General features: G+C 43.7%; 1 protein-coding gene across 1 annotated transcript in view; it reads right to left on the bottom strand.

Moving 5' to 3' along the window:
* Window positions 1-6825: 6825 nt before the first annotated feature.
* Window positions 6826-12500, bottom strand: part of LOC124390064 — a 10506-nt gene continuing 4831 nt past the window's right edge. The window contains exons 4-7 of the mRNA XM_046855760.1: window positions 11984-12088; window positions 8996-10865; window positions 8069-8119; window positions 6826-7990 (exon numbers count right to left, since the gene is read on the bottom strand). Coding sequence (XP_046711716.1) covers window positions 7722-7990; window positions 8069-8119; window positions 8996-10865; window positions 11984-12088 — 2295 coding nt within the window. The 3' untranslated portion in view covers window positions 6826-7721. The remainder of the gene's footprint in view (window positions 7991-8068; window positions 8120-8995; window positions 10866-11983; window positions 12089-12500) is intronic.

The raw sequence follows: 12500 nt of genomic DNA, 5'->3' as shown, positions 1-12500 counted from the left end.
TTGGCAAACTCAAGCATCTTCCACGAGTTTTGCACTGAGGAGATGCTTCTGTCTATCCTCTCTGCCATAAACACACACGCACACGCACACGCACACACACACACACACACACACACACACACACACACACACACACACACACACACACACACTGCCCTCTAGTGTTCGTCAGCTGTCTACAAACATTTTACTGTGTTACTCTGTGGCTTTTATACTTTTTTCAATAGAAAGATAGAGAAATAAATAAATAAAAGGAAAAAGGGGTGAAGGAAAGAGGGTTAAAAAAAAGAAAGAAAACAAAGGAAGAGAAGGATTTACAGATGACCAATAAATTAATTAATTAATCTATAGGTTATACACACACACACACACACACACACACACACACACACACACACACACACACAGAGCTCCCTCAAACACACACTCATGACCCATACAAACACATTCTCTCTCTCTCTCTCTCTCTCTCTCTCTCTCTCTCACTGAGACAGAGTTCCTGCATAACCAGAAACAAATATTGAAGAAATTGAATCTGCTTTACTGTCGACTTTATTTATTGTAACAACAGAAATCTGCAGGAGCACAAACTGAGACAGTGAGATGAAACATCTAAGAAGTTTAAAAACAGAACTTTCCAGCTTTATGAAGCACAAAAAGTGGGTTGATGAACCCAATCAGGATGTTGAAGACCAGGCTGATGGTGAGTGCGAGGTTGAAGTTCGTGGACAGCATGTCCTGCATGCAGAAGACAACAGTGATAGGTATGTTCTGGACCAAAAGCGTGAGCAGGTTCACCATGACGAGGTGAAAGGCTCGCTTTCTGGCTCCGCCCTCCGTGGCCCAGTCTGCGTTTCCCTCCCCTGGTCCTGAGTGTCTCAGCGTGTTGAGAATGGACACGCAGCTAAAGACACTGAAGCTCAGGAGGACCACAGCAAAGGCCAGGATGACTCTGTAGGGCAGGAAGGGGAACGTGAACATGCAGACGATGCCACTTGCCAAACCGCTCGTCCACGTCACAGCGCACGCCGCAACTCGGTACCTCAGAGTTTTGAACTTCAGGAAGGTGACGGGATGGACGACGGCTACGTAGCGCTCCACACAAACCCAACACTGCAGCAGAGAGCGCACCAGCATCCCCACACCCAGGACAAACCCCAACACCTCATACACACACAGATCCACCCGCACACCACACGCCACGTGGAACAATGTTCTAATCTAAAACACCACATGGTTTCCATAGTAACGGCTTGTACAGGAGAAACAGAGAGTCTGAGAGAAAGAAAGTCATGAAAGGAGGAAAAAGCAAGAAGGAAAGACTGCAGTAAATCTTTTTTATTCTAAACGACTGATGTGGTGAAGGAGGAATGAAGGAAGGAGTCTCCAGTGTCAGTGTTTTGTTCCAGTCAGTGTTAAAGCTGGAAGTCGTTTTTATCTTTAAGACTTTAACATGATGAGCTCCATGTTGTATTTGATCAGTAGATTTGGAGCTCTTTAGCAGGAGATCTTCCACTCCAACCCATGGAAAGCAGATCATCATGGAGCGGCTTTGTGCACTTTGCGGAGCAGGTTTTGGGTCTCCTAGTTGAAGTGAAGGGAAATTTCATGCTCTGTCCAAAGACGTCCGATTCATTTGTGTCTCCAAGTTTTTGGTGAAGAACCACGTCTGGTTGGAAAAGTCACTCAGTGTGTGATCCTTAAAACCTTCTGCATTCTTACTCCAGCAGCTAAAACTGATTTTTAGAAGTAGATTTATAGCAAATGAATAACTGCTGTATTTGTTCTGCACTGAAGGTGTGATGATGTAGTTCATCCTGAAGACACTCTGCTCCTGTAACATCATCTCACTGTACTGTATTACTACAGAGGAACAGGAGAAGAACTGCTGCTTCTCATTTCTCATTCCAGTATTAAAAACAGCTTCATTCTGAGATTTAGAGCAGCAGATAAAGAGAGAGGAGAACATGCAGGACAGCAAGGAGCAGAAGATACAACACAGTGAAGATCAGTGTGTGTGTGTGTGTGTGTGTGTGTGTGTGTGTGTGTGTTTAAAAAGTACAAATGAAAAAGTTATTTTACTGATGACAGAATTTACATTATATATAAAATATTACTAAATATTACAATGTTAGTTTATTTATATCAAATGTCACAATTTAACACATTCAATATCAGAGAAGCAGAAGATAATCAATTAATAAATAGATAAATAAACACAGACACAGACACACACACACACACACATACACACACACACACACACACACACACACACACACAAACACACAGATGTTTAATAGAATAATATATTCTGTCAGAGAAACTTACGTATGGAGCAATTCTTTTTTTCCAACAAAAAAAACACTTATTTTAAAGCTTGTACACTCAGGATCGTGTGTGTGTGTGTGTGTGAGTGTGTGTGTGTGTGTGTGTGTGTGTGTGTGTGTGTGTGTGTTGTAACTGCAACATCAATAATCTAAAAAATGACTGCCATTCATGCAAATAACAAATGCAGAATCATGTTACACAAACACACACACACACACACACGCACACACACACACACACACACACACACACACACACACACACACACACACATGCACGTAACATCCAGCAGCTTTGTGACATCATTATGGAGACGTGGAAGAGGATTCCAGCAACAACCTGTGCAGTTCTGCTGAATTCCACACCCAGGAGGATTAAAGCAGTGAGATATATATATGTGACATATATATAATAAATGATCAGCAGGTTATGAGGTTTAATGGCAGTATTGCGAGCTGTCAGGCCGAATGTGGATTGTGGGTAATGCAGTTTTCTGTACTTCCTGTTTATAGAGTACAGAAACAGAGTTCTCCAGAAAGTTCTCCAGAACTTGGCTGTAATGATATCAATGTTTATTCTACCGCACATATTTGTTTTCCTCTGGGAATCTGTCTCTTGAATAAATGTGAATGCAAATCGGAATGTAAATTGTCTCATGATGGATGATGGAAAATGTCACTTGCTTTAATCACATGGCATCAGGTTCATTCCAAGAATTTTCCAGCTTTTCCAGCACAAACACCACATGAACCCGAGCTATGGAAGGCTTATGGCCAGACACATGAAGGCAACGTGTTTTGTGTCTATAAGAGAAAAGTGTGAGTGAGTGTGTTCTGGACCACAAGCATGAGCAGGTTTATCAGGATCAGTGATGTGAAAGGTTCCTGGTCCTGTATCTCAGAATGTTCAGAATGGAAGCAGACAAAATCCACATTTTTGTTGCTTGCTGAGTTCATTCCTCTGTTAGAAACTTATACACTACATGGACAGTATTGGGAAACCTGACCATTACACAGACATGACATCACATTCACAGATATTAATATGGAACTTCTTCTTCTTTAATCTTGCTCCAGTTTGTCCAAAGGACTTTCAGTAAGGTTGAAGGCATAGAGCTCTGCAGGAATCAGTCAAGTTCTTCCTCATCAAACCCTTCCACCCTGCCTTTATAGACTCTGGAGTAGAACAGGGTTTTCCTCAAAACTGTTCCCACAACGTTGCATTGCTCCGAACGTCTTGGCACGCGAAAACATCAATCCAAACCCCGAATGTTCTCGATTTTCACGATCATGTTCTTGAAATTTCACGTTCTGACCTTTTTCCAAAGTGCCACCGAAGTTTTGCATGGTGAAGGGCTCGAGTTTAAACACCAGTGGCACAGGAACTGATCCTAAAACCTGAATAAAGGAATAAAGAGGTGTGTCTTATCACCACACAGTATCTATTTATTTAGTGGGCGGAGTTTCATTTAATGTTATTTATTTAAATAAATTCACTATGATAATCATTTTTAACAAATCATTATTATTTTAATAAAATACAACAAATAACATTTAATACATCAATCGATTACAACTCAGCCAGTGTTGTTACTGTTTTATTATGCAAAATATGATGTCATAAAAAATGCTGAAAAGAAAATGATATAAATCCACAGCAGGGACTGTTGCCTGAGTGCTGAAGGTTTGTGTGTTTGTGTTGCTGCTGTGATCATAAACACACACCATCCCAGGACTCTAAACACACTCTGTACTACACCTGTACACACCTTAACACACACAGAAACTCCCCACACGACCACCACCATGCTTCATCCCATTGTTTTTACCTGCAAATAAACATCTTACACTTGTTTCCAGTTAATTAGTAGAAAAGTTTTTATCATTTTTAGTCTTCCAGCTTTATGAAGGACAAAAACCGGCTGAAACCATCCCACCATCAGGTTAATGATGAGACACACAGCGGTAGCATTTCTGTAGAAGGGAATGGCAGTGTGCTCAGTGCCCCAAACACCACGGCGATCGGTGTGTTCTGGACCAAAAACGTGATCAGGTTCACGAGGACCACGTGATAGGCTCGTTTTTTGGCTCGGTCGTCTGTCGCCCTGTCGGCGGTCCCCTCCCCCGGTCCCGGGTGTCTCAGCGCGCTCCGAATGGACACGCAGGCGAAGATGCTGCCGCTCATGAAGACGAAGTAGAAAACGCTGAAGACTTGGTTAGGAATGAAAGGGAAGGTCATCATGCAGACCACGCCACACGCCAGCGAGATCGTCCACGCTATGACACACAAGGTCACTCGGTACCGGAGAGGTCTGAACCTCAGGTAGGTGATGGGATGCACGACGGCCAGGTAGCGCTCCAAACACACACAGCACTGCAGCATGGCTCGCACCGACATCCCCGTCCCCAGGATCAAACCCAGCACAGGGTTAAGCCACATCTCACAGATGAAGTTCAGTGCCAGGTAAAACGGCGCCATGAGCAGAAGGAAGATCTCAGCAGCGGCCTGGTTCACAGTGAAGACGTCACACGGATCCAACCTCCTGCCTCCTGTAAACAGCACCAGCATGACGTAGGAGTTCAGAGGAAGACCCAGGAGATAATTCAGGGCGTGCATGGAGATGATGAAGGAGATGTAGGACCAGCTTTCCACTGAACTGCAGTAGGAGTTTGTGGTGGTGTTGGTCGAGGAGATCATTGTTCTGTCTTAAGATAAAGCCAGCGAAGTGACAGCGAAGCAAATTAATCACAAAAACCCTGTCCCTGAAGGTCACGGCTGAGAAGCTTCATATCATCTACAAACTACAAATCTGCAAACATGCACATCCATAAATCACGAACACGGACTGATGAAAAAATCCATCCGTTTGAAAGAAGGAAACGCTCACGTTCGATTCGCTGGCATCCTGCAGGTGTGTGTGTGTGTGTGTGTGTGTGTGTGTGTTTTCTTGTCATGTCAATCAAATGTTTATGCAAATACGACACAATGATGACTTCAACAAACAAACACACACTGAAAACACACGGCGTCGCAATGTTTATTCCTGAAACACACTTTTATATAAATATTTATTTACAACAAGTAAAATGCATAAAAGTGCAAAAATTACAACCAGATAAAAACCAATAAAAAATTATTAATGGGCGTGTTTTTATAATGTCTATAAAATCAGTGTGTGTGTTACCATTTTTATACATTACACAATTAACCAATTAATGATGTTTTAATTAACACAAAGTGTGACACATACACACACAGCATGCAGCTTTCACCCCGTATCCATGACAACGTAGCTATTATTAGCTTTTTATTTAGACACATGACACGTATCTGTTTATAGTTAATAAGTGAAGCAAAGCAGCTACAAACACTCACCTCCTCTTCAGCTCTCAGAAGTGTGAACTCGTCTGTCCTGAGGATTTTGAGGTCATGTCAAAGCTTGACTTCTGACACTGGAGACTCCTTCCATAAAATGTTGAATGAAACAAAAAACTTCAGTATTTCAACTCATTTTTCTGCCTGTAGTTCCTCTGTTTTCATGCTGAGTTGAGTCACTTTTACTAGGCTGCAATTCTTCTATGAAGGTCACTTTTGGCCAGACTTCTCCAGACAGTGTACATGGGTTCCACTGGGTTCCTCCAGTTCTTTGCTGATGGCACTACTGAACATTCTCTGGACCACGGCATCTACGATCAACATCGCCTGTTTCTTTGTGCTTCTTCAAAACAGAGCACATCTTGAGTGTCTGGTTGCTGTGCTCAGAGTTGCCATGGTGTAGGACCTTCCACAACCTCACCTTAGTAGCAGAGTTTGGCTCCTCCCCCAAGCTTCTACACACCAGTTGATGATCATCAGCACCTGGTTGGTAGAATTAGTTCATTACACACATGAACCAGAACACTTCTGCACAGCACTGAACATACACACAAATATACACATGAGGTGGCATCAAAAAACCTTCGAGGAGTCAGTGGGGCGAAAGACGTCGTCCTCTGACCACGTGCGTTACCACGTCTGCTACTCTGACCCACGTGCCCACCCTGTTGCTGAGCTCCTCCTCACACGTGAGATTCTTCCACCTTCCACACAAACCCTCTCTTGCAGACATCACCCTCTTCCAGAAGATGAAGATCCAGCATGCAGTTTTGACACCATTGTGGAGATCCAGAAGCTGCTTCGACACTGTATTGCTGTGCCAGGGGAGTATGATGAAGATGATCGTGTGGAAATGAAGATATATAAAGTACTTTCTTGGAAACAGAGCGAGTCTCCAAACATTCTGATGTCACCTCGTATTTTGATGTCAATTATGAAATCTTGAAAGACGTGATAACACACGTGTTCAGAACAGCACCAGCGGTGCAGCTCCTGACGTGAACTGGACCAAGTGTTTTAGCACGTTGACTTCTGAAGGCCGCTGGTCCTTTTATACATACACACACACACGCACGCACGCACACACAGGCACGCACACACGCGCAGTGCTCAGGGACGTGGTGTTGATGGTGTTTATTAACATGATTATTGTAACATCATACTGCGTGTGAAAAACGTTACAGCCAAACAGCTACAGTCACGTGGTTTCAGTGACACGAGGAGGAACGTGAATCATTTCATCCACACGATCATGAGGAAGATAAACTGGAGATCGAGTTCTGGATTGTTCAATAATAACAACGAGACACCGCGAGCGCTACAGCTACAACACTCGTCTCCTTCACGTCATCGCCATGACGACGCACCTGTACAGGAAACGAGAACGGCGTGTGAAGCGTCTCGACACGTGGCGTCTCACGTATATTTTTTAGCTGTTTGAATTAGAATACTGCGATCTGATTGGTCAGGTTTTTTTTATTGAAGTTATGTAGGATTAGACGTGAAAAAGTGCACCTTTAGTTTTCACGTATGCCTGCGACACGAAACCATTCGCGGAGGTTTACTACAAATCCAACGAACGATTCCTCCATCGGTTATTTTTGAGGTCGAACACGCAGAATGGATATAAAAGGTTTACGTTGTCTGATGAAAGTGCAGATTTTTTAAAGACAAAATAAAAACTAATGTCCGACTGGTGACGTGTTTTTATGACAAACTCAAATCCAGAGGAGTGTAAATTGTTTATATTCACATGAATGAGTAGTGTGTTCGCTAAGTTCGGTTTAAACAGCTAGCGTTAGGAGCGATATACAGGAAACGTCAGACAGGCCACGCCCACAAGAGACATGCTATAATTGCTACGTGTGACTCGCCGCTAGCATGAGCGTAGAATAACACTAACATCAGGGACTGTGATCAGATACAGACTGAAGACGTGATGTTCATGAGAAAATCCCGGCGTCTGGAAACGTAACGGACTTTTTAACATTTTTAAACGAACGAGTCGTTTTTGCTCAGACTTTGTGACTGGCGTCTCTCTTCTGCGCCATGATGCGGTTGTAGATGTAGAACTTGACGCTTTGCCAGTCTCTCTTTTTCAGCGTCGAAGGTTCGGCGCTCAAGCAGTTCTCGCATGCCGCTTTGCCCGGGACTCGACAGGAAGTGATGTAATCCTTCATGTGCTTTTCCACCGCCTGGATTTCAGGCCCGCTCCATGTTTTCCTCTTCTTCTGAGATGTTCTCTTCCCGGGACAGGTTCCTGGTAACACGTCTGCGTTCGAGACTGAGGACAAGTGAGAGCATTAATTATACATACGTCAAGAATAAATCATTGTGGAATAACAAAGGAAGACGTTTGTACCAGAACTTTCCCAACTCTTCTTCACTTTATCACTGCTCAGATCCATTTTCTCTACAGAGAAAGAAAACACCAATGATTACATTCAGCTCTGTACTCTGACTCTGACTTCAAGTGTGAGTCAGAGAGGGACTGAGTCAGCGAATCAGTGAGTAAATGAGTCAGTGAATGAGTGAAGGACTGAGTCAGTAAATCTTTAAGGGACTGAGTAAATGAGTCAGTAAATTAGTGAGTGAGGCAGTGAATCAGTGAGTAAATGAGTCAGTCACTGAGTAAATGAGTCAGTAAATTAGTGAGTGAGTCAGTGAATCAGTGAGTAAATGAGTCAGTGAATGAGGGAGTGAGTCAGTGAGGGACTGAGTCAGTGAGTAAATGAGTCAGTGAATGAGTGAGTGAAGCAGTGAGGGACTGAGTCAGGGAATCAGTGAGAGGGGCAGTGAGTCAGTGAGAGACTGAGTCAGTGAATCAGGGAGTAAATGAGTCAGTGAATGAGGGAGTGAGGCAGTGAGTCAGTGAGGGACTGAGTCAGTGAATCAGTGAGTAAATGAGTCAGTGAATGAGGGACTGAGTCAGTGAGTAAATGAGTCAGTGAATGAGTGAGTGAAGCAGTGAGGGACTGAGTCAGGGAATCAGTGAAAGGGGCAGTGAGTCAGTGAGAGACTGAGTCAGTGAATCAGTGAGTAAATGAGTCAGTGAATGAGTAAGTGAGGCAGTGAGTCAGTAAGGGACTGAGTCAGTGAATCAGTGAGTAAATGAGTCAGTGAATGAGTAAAGGACTGAGTCAGTGAATAAGTAAGGGACTGAGTAAATGAGTCAGTGAATGAGTGAGTGAGGCAGTGAGGGACTGAGTCAGTGAATCAGTGAGTAAATGAGTCAGTGAATGAGTGAGTGAGTCAGTCAGAGAATTAATGAGTCAGTGAGTGAACATACCATCAGCTTGAACGTCGATGTCTGAGAAGTTCTTTCCCATGAACTCCATCATTCGTCCCTGCTCCATAGCCGTTAGCACCTTGTGCACTTTGGCCAGCTGTAGTGTTCTTTCCTGCAGGGGGTAAAACTCATCCTGGATGATCAGCTCGTGTCCAAGAAAGCTCGCTAACTGGTTTATCTCCGGGTCTCCGAGATTCAGCACCGTGGACAGTGTCGCCATGCGCTTCCTCAACTTCCAGCAGGTGAGTGCCTGAGGATCCTTCGCTCCGCAGATCAACGAGAATCCTCGCACGCAGTCCGAACACCTGAAATGGGACGAGGCAGAGGGTCGGGCGAAGACGTACGTGTTGTCCTTCACCACGCCGCAGGTTTCACGCTTTTCCACCAGCAGCTGCAGAGCGCGAAGCATCTTGAGAGTCAGCAGGATCGGGATGGGACGCGCTCCGTCTCGCCGGATGACGATTTTATAAAAATGGCGGCAGAGTTGTTTCTCCACCTCGGTCAGAGCCCAGTCGATGTCTGTGGCAGGATCGGAGTTGTCTCGGGATAAAAAAGTATCGAGCGTCATGCTCACCACCTCGTTTTCCCGGCTCCGGTTGAACAGAATGATTTGCGTCAAAGCGACTTTGGCTAGATCCGACCAGTGTTTGGTGGACGACTCAGCGGATAATTGCTCGGTGAACTCGTCCTGCGCTTTGTCCAGGAACACGTGGAGCTTCTGAACGTCTTCTGTGAACGCCAGCAGCGTCGGAGGTTTAAATTTCACTTCCTCGTCCTCGGAGTTCCTCAGCACCGTCGCGCACAGCAAATCGTTCCAGCGTTCCTCGTGGATCTTCTGGAAGTTCTGCAGCTTCTTGGCCAGCTTCGTGTTCTTCGGCATCACCACTTTGGTCCGGATGAGGCGGCTGAGCTGCGCCAGGCAAACCGCCAGCTTTTTAGCCAGGGAGGGGATTTTGTAGGTGTTCCTCTCGCTGTTGTATTCACACGCGTGTCGTACGGCTTCCACCGCCTGCATGCAGTTATACGGGTCGATAAAATCCTCCAGCTTTCTGAGAGACGTCACATTCCGGCCGCTCAGCAGCAGCTTTCCCAACTCTCGTAACTTCTGCCGAATGAAGCACTGCCCGTTCGGGGAGTCTCCGCTCTTCCGGAGCCAGTGTTCCGCCATCTGGATGATGCAGCCGTCGTTTTTGACGGCTTCCGTGATTTCGTCCGTGACCATGACGCTTAAGATCTTCCACAGCTCGGGGCTGATGTTGGGAGGAACGGGCTGCGTGGCCGCGCACAGAGACAGCGCTCGGTTCTTCCCGGGTTTGGGAACGTAGTCTTTGGGACTCAGTTTGCAGACCTTCATGTGTCTCCACAGGACTTTTTTCGTGAACAAGCCCTGACAGTGAGGGCAGTGCATGAAGTCGCTGGCCTTCATATCCCCTCGTGGGCGTTTATAGGGGATCAGGTCTCCCTTCCCGGATTTCAGCACCGCGATGTTGTGGATATAGTTCCCTCGGAGTCGGAGCTCGTCCAAATAAATCCTTCTCTGTTTGGACCCTTTTGGAAAACCGCACGCTTTCGAGACTTCCTCTTCCTTCGAGTGGACGTCCTCCAGATGTCTTGCGATTTTGCTGAAAGGTTTCGAGCAGAACAGGCAGTAGTGTTTTTTGTTGTAAACTCTCCTCCCGTCCTCTGTTTTCTCAGTCTTGTTTACAGCCACACCGTCGACCTTCGACCTCCGCTGAGCGGCAGCGCGGGGACGAGGACGATCACTGACGTCCGAGCTGCTCGCATCGCTCTCGTCTCCGGGTTTGGACGGCAGATCCTCTCCGCTGTCTGACGCAGAGTCGTTCGACTCGTCAGTAAACAACTCGTCCAACTAAAAACAGGAAGTTTATAAACAGATAAATAAATATTTTTATCACTATGTTAATAATATATTTATTCATATAAATAATACAATCATTTGAATGTTTCTTGGCTTCTCAGTTTGACTGATTTAACCAAAGAAATATTAACCAATCAGAGAACAGGAGGTGGGCCTAGTCTTAGTCAGCAAATCAGTGAGTGAGTCAGTGAATCTGTGAGAGACCGAGTCTGACTCAGTGATGTAAATGACTCAGTGAATCAGTGAGAGACCGAGTCTGACTCAGTGAATCAGTGAGAGACCAAATCTGACTCAGTGAATCAGTGAGTGACCGAGTCTGACTCAATGATGTAAATGACTCAGTGAATCCGTGAGAGACCGAGTCTGACTCAGTGATGTAAATGACTCAGTGAATCCGTGAGAGACCGAGTCTGACTCAGTGATGTAAATGACTCAGTGAATCCGTGAGAGACCGAGTCTGACTCAGTGATGTAAATGACTCAGTGAATCAGAGAGAGACCGAGTCTGACTCAGTGATGTAAATGACTCAGTGAATCCGTGAGAGACCGAGTCTGACTCAGTGATGTAAATGACTCAGTGAATCAGAGAGAGACCGAGTCTGACTCAGTGATGTAAATGACTCAGTGAATCAGAGAGAGACCGAGTCTGACTCAGTGATGTAAATGACTCAGTGAGTCCGTGAGGGACTAAAAAGAACTTTATAAACAAATAAATATGTATTTTTATCACTGTGTTAATATTTATTATTTAATATCACTAAATAATCGTTTCAATGCTCTGAATAATTATTTTTTATTTCTGGCTTCTCAGTTGTCTGATTGATTTAAATTAATAAATGAGTATTAAACTGAGAGCTCGTCCGTGCATTATTTATCCAGAACTGTAGAATATTTACGATAGAAAATTCCAACAAAAACCAAACCGTCTTTATACATTCATAACTCAACGATATTTCTGCAACCTTTTATCATTTCAATTCATCATCCAAGCCCCGTGTTTTATAAGTGAGTTGGAGGTGAACAGCGCCACCATGTGTATGAGAGACTCAGGACAGATTTTTTTATCCTGTTCATTACACATCAATCTAATGACCATGAAATAAAACGTACGATGCTCTTAGACTTCCTCAGTCTGGAGGCACAGACGTCTTCATCACTGTCCTCAGAGGAGTAAATGTTTAATCTGGAGTAGGATCCGGGAGAATCCTTCAGATCCTATAAATAAACAAGAACGTCACAAAAACCTCAGCATTTTAGCATTTTATTGAGTTTTTTCCCTTTTACATAATTTTCATTTTAATAAAAAAATAATAAAAACAAAACAATGAACACAATAACAAAATTAAAATACAAATTTAAATATTCATATAAATTATTATTATCAATAATCATTTATATAATAATTATTATTTATTATTATATAATAATTTATATAAATATCTCATACACTGTTATAAAAATGTAATAATTTAACAATGCCATAATGAGTAAACAAACTATTAATAACAGTAAAAATATATTTAAAAATTGATGAGTTAGCGAACTAACAAATACAAAACAATTCAATTTTTTATTATTCAAATTAAATCAAAGCATCAACAAATAAATAAAAAAGCAATAATAAAAA

Source organism: Silurus meridionalis, chromosome 1, assembly GCF_014805685.1.
Source record: "Silurus meridionalis isolate SWU-2019-XX chromosome 1, ASM1480568v1, whole genome shotgun sequence".
Lineage (NCBI taxonomy): Eukaryota > Metazoa > Chordata > Actinopteri > Siluriformes > Siluridae > Silurus > Silurus meridionalis.
Note: the sequence above shows the minus strand (reverse complement) of the source record. Positions and strands in the feature narration are given on the sequence as shown.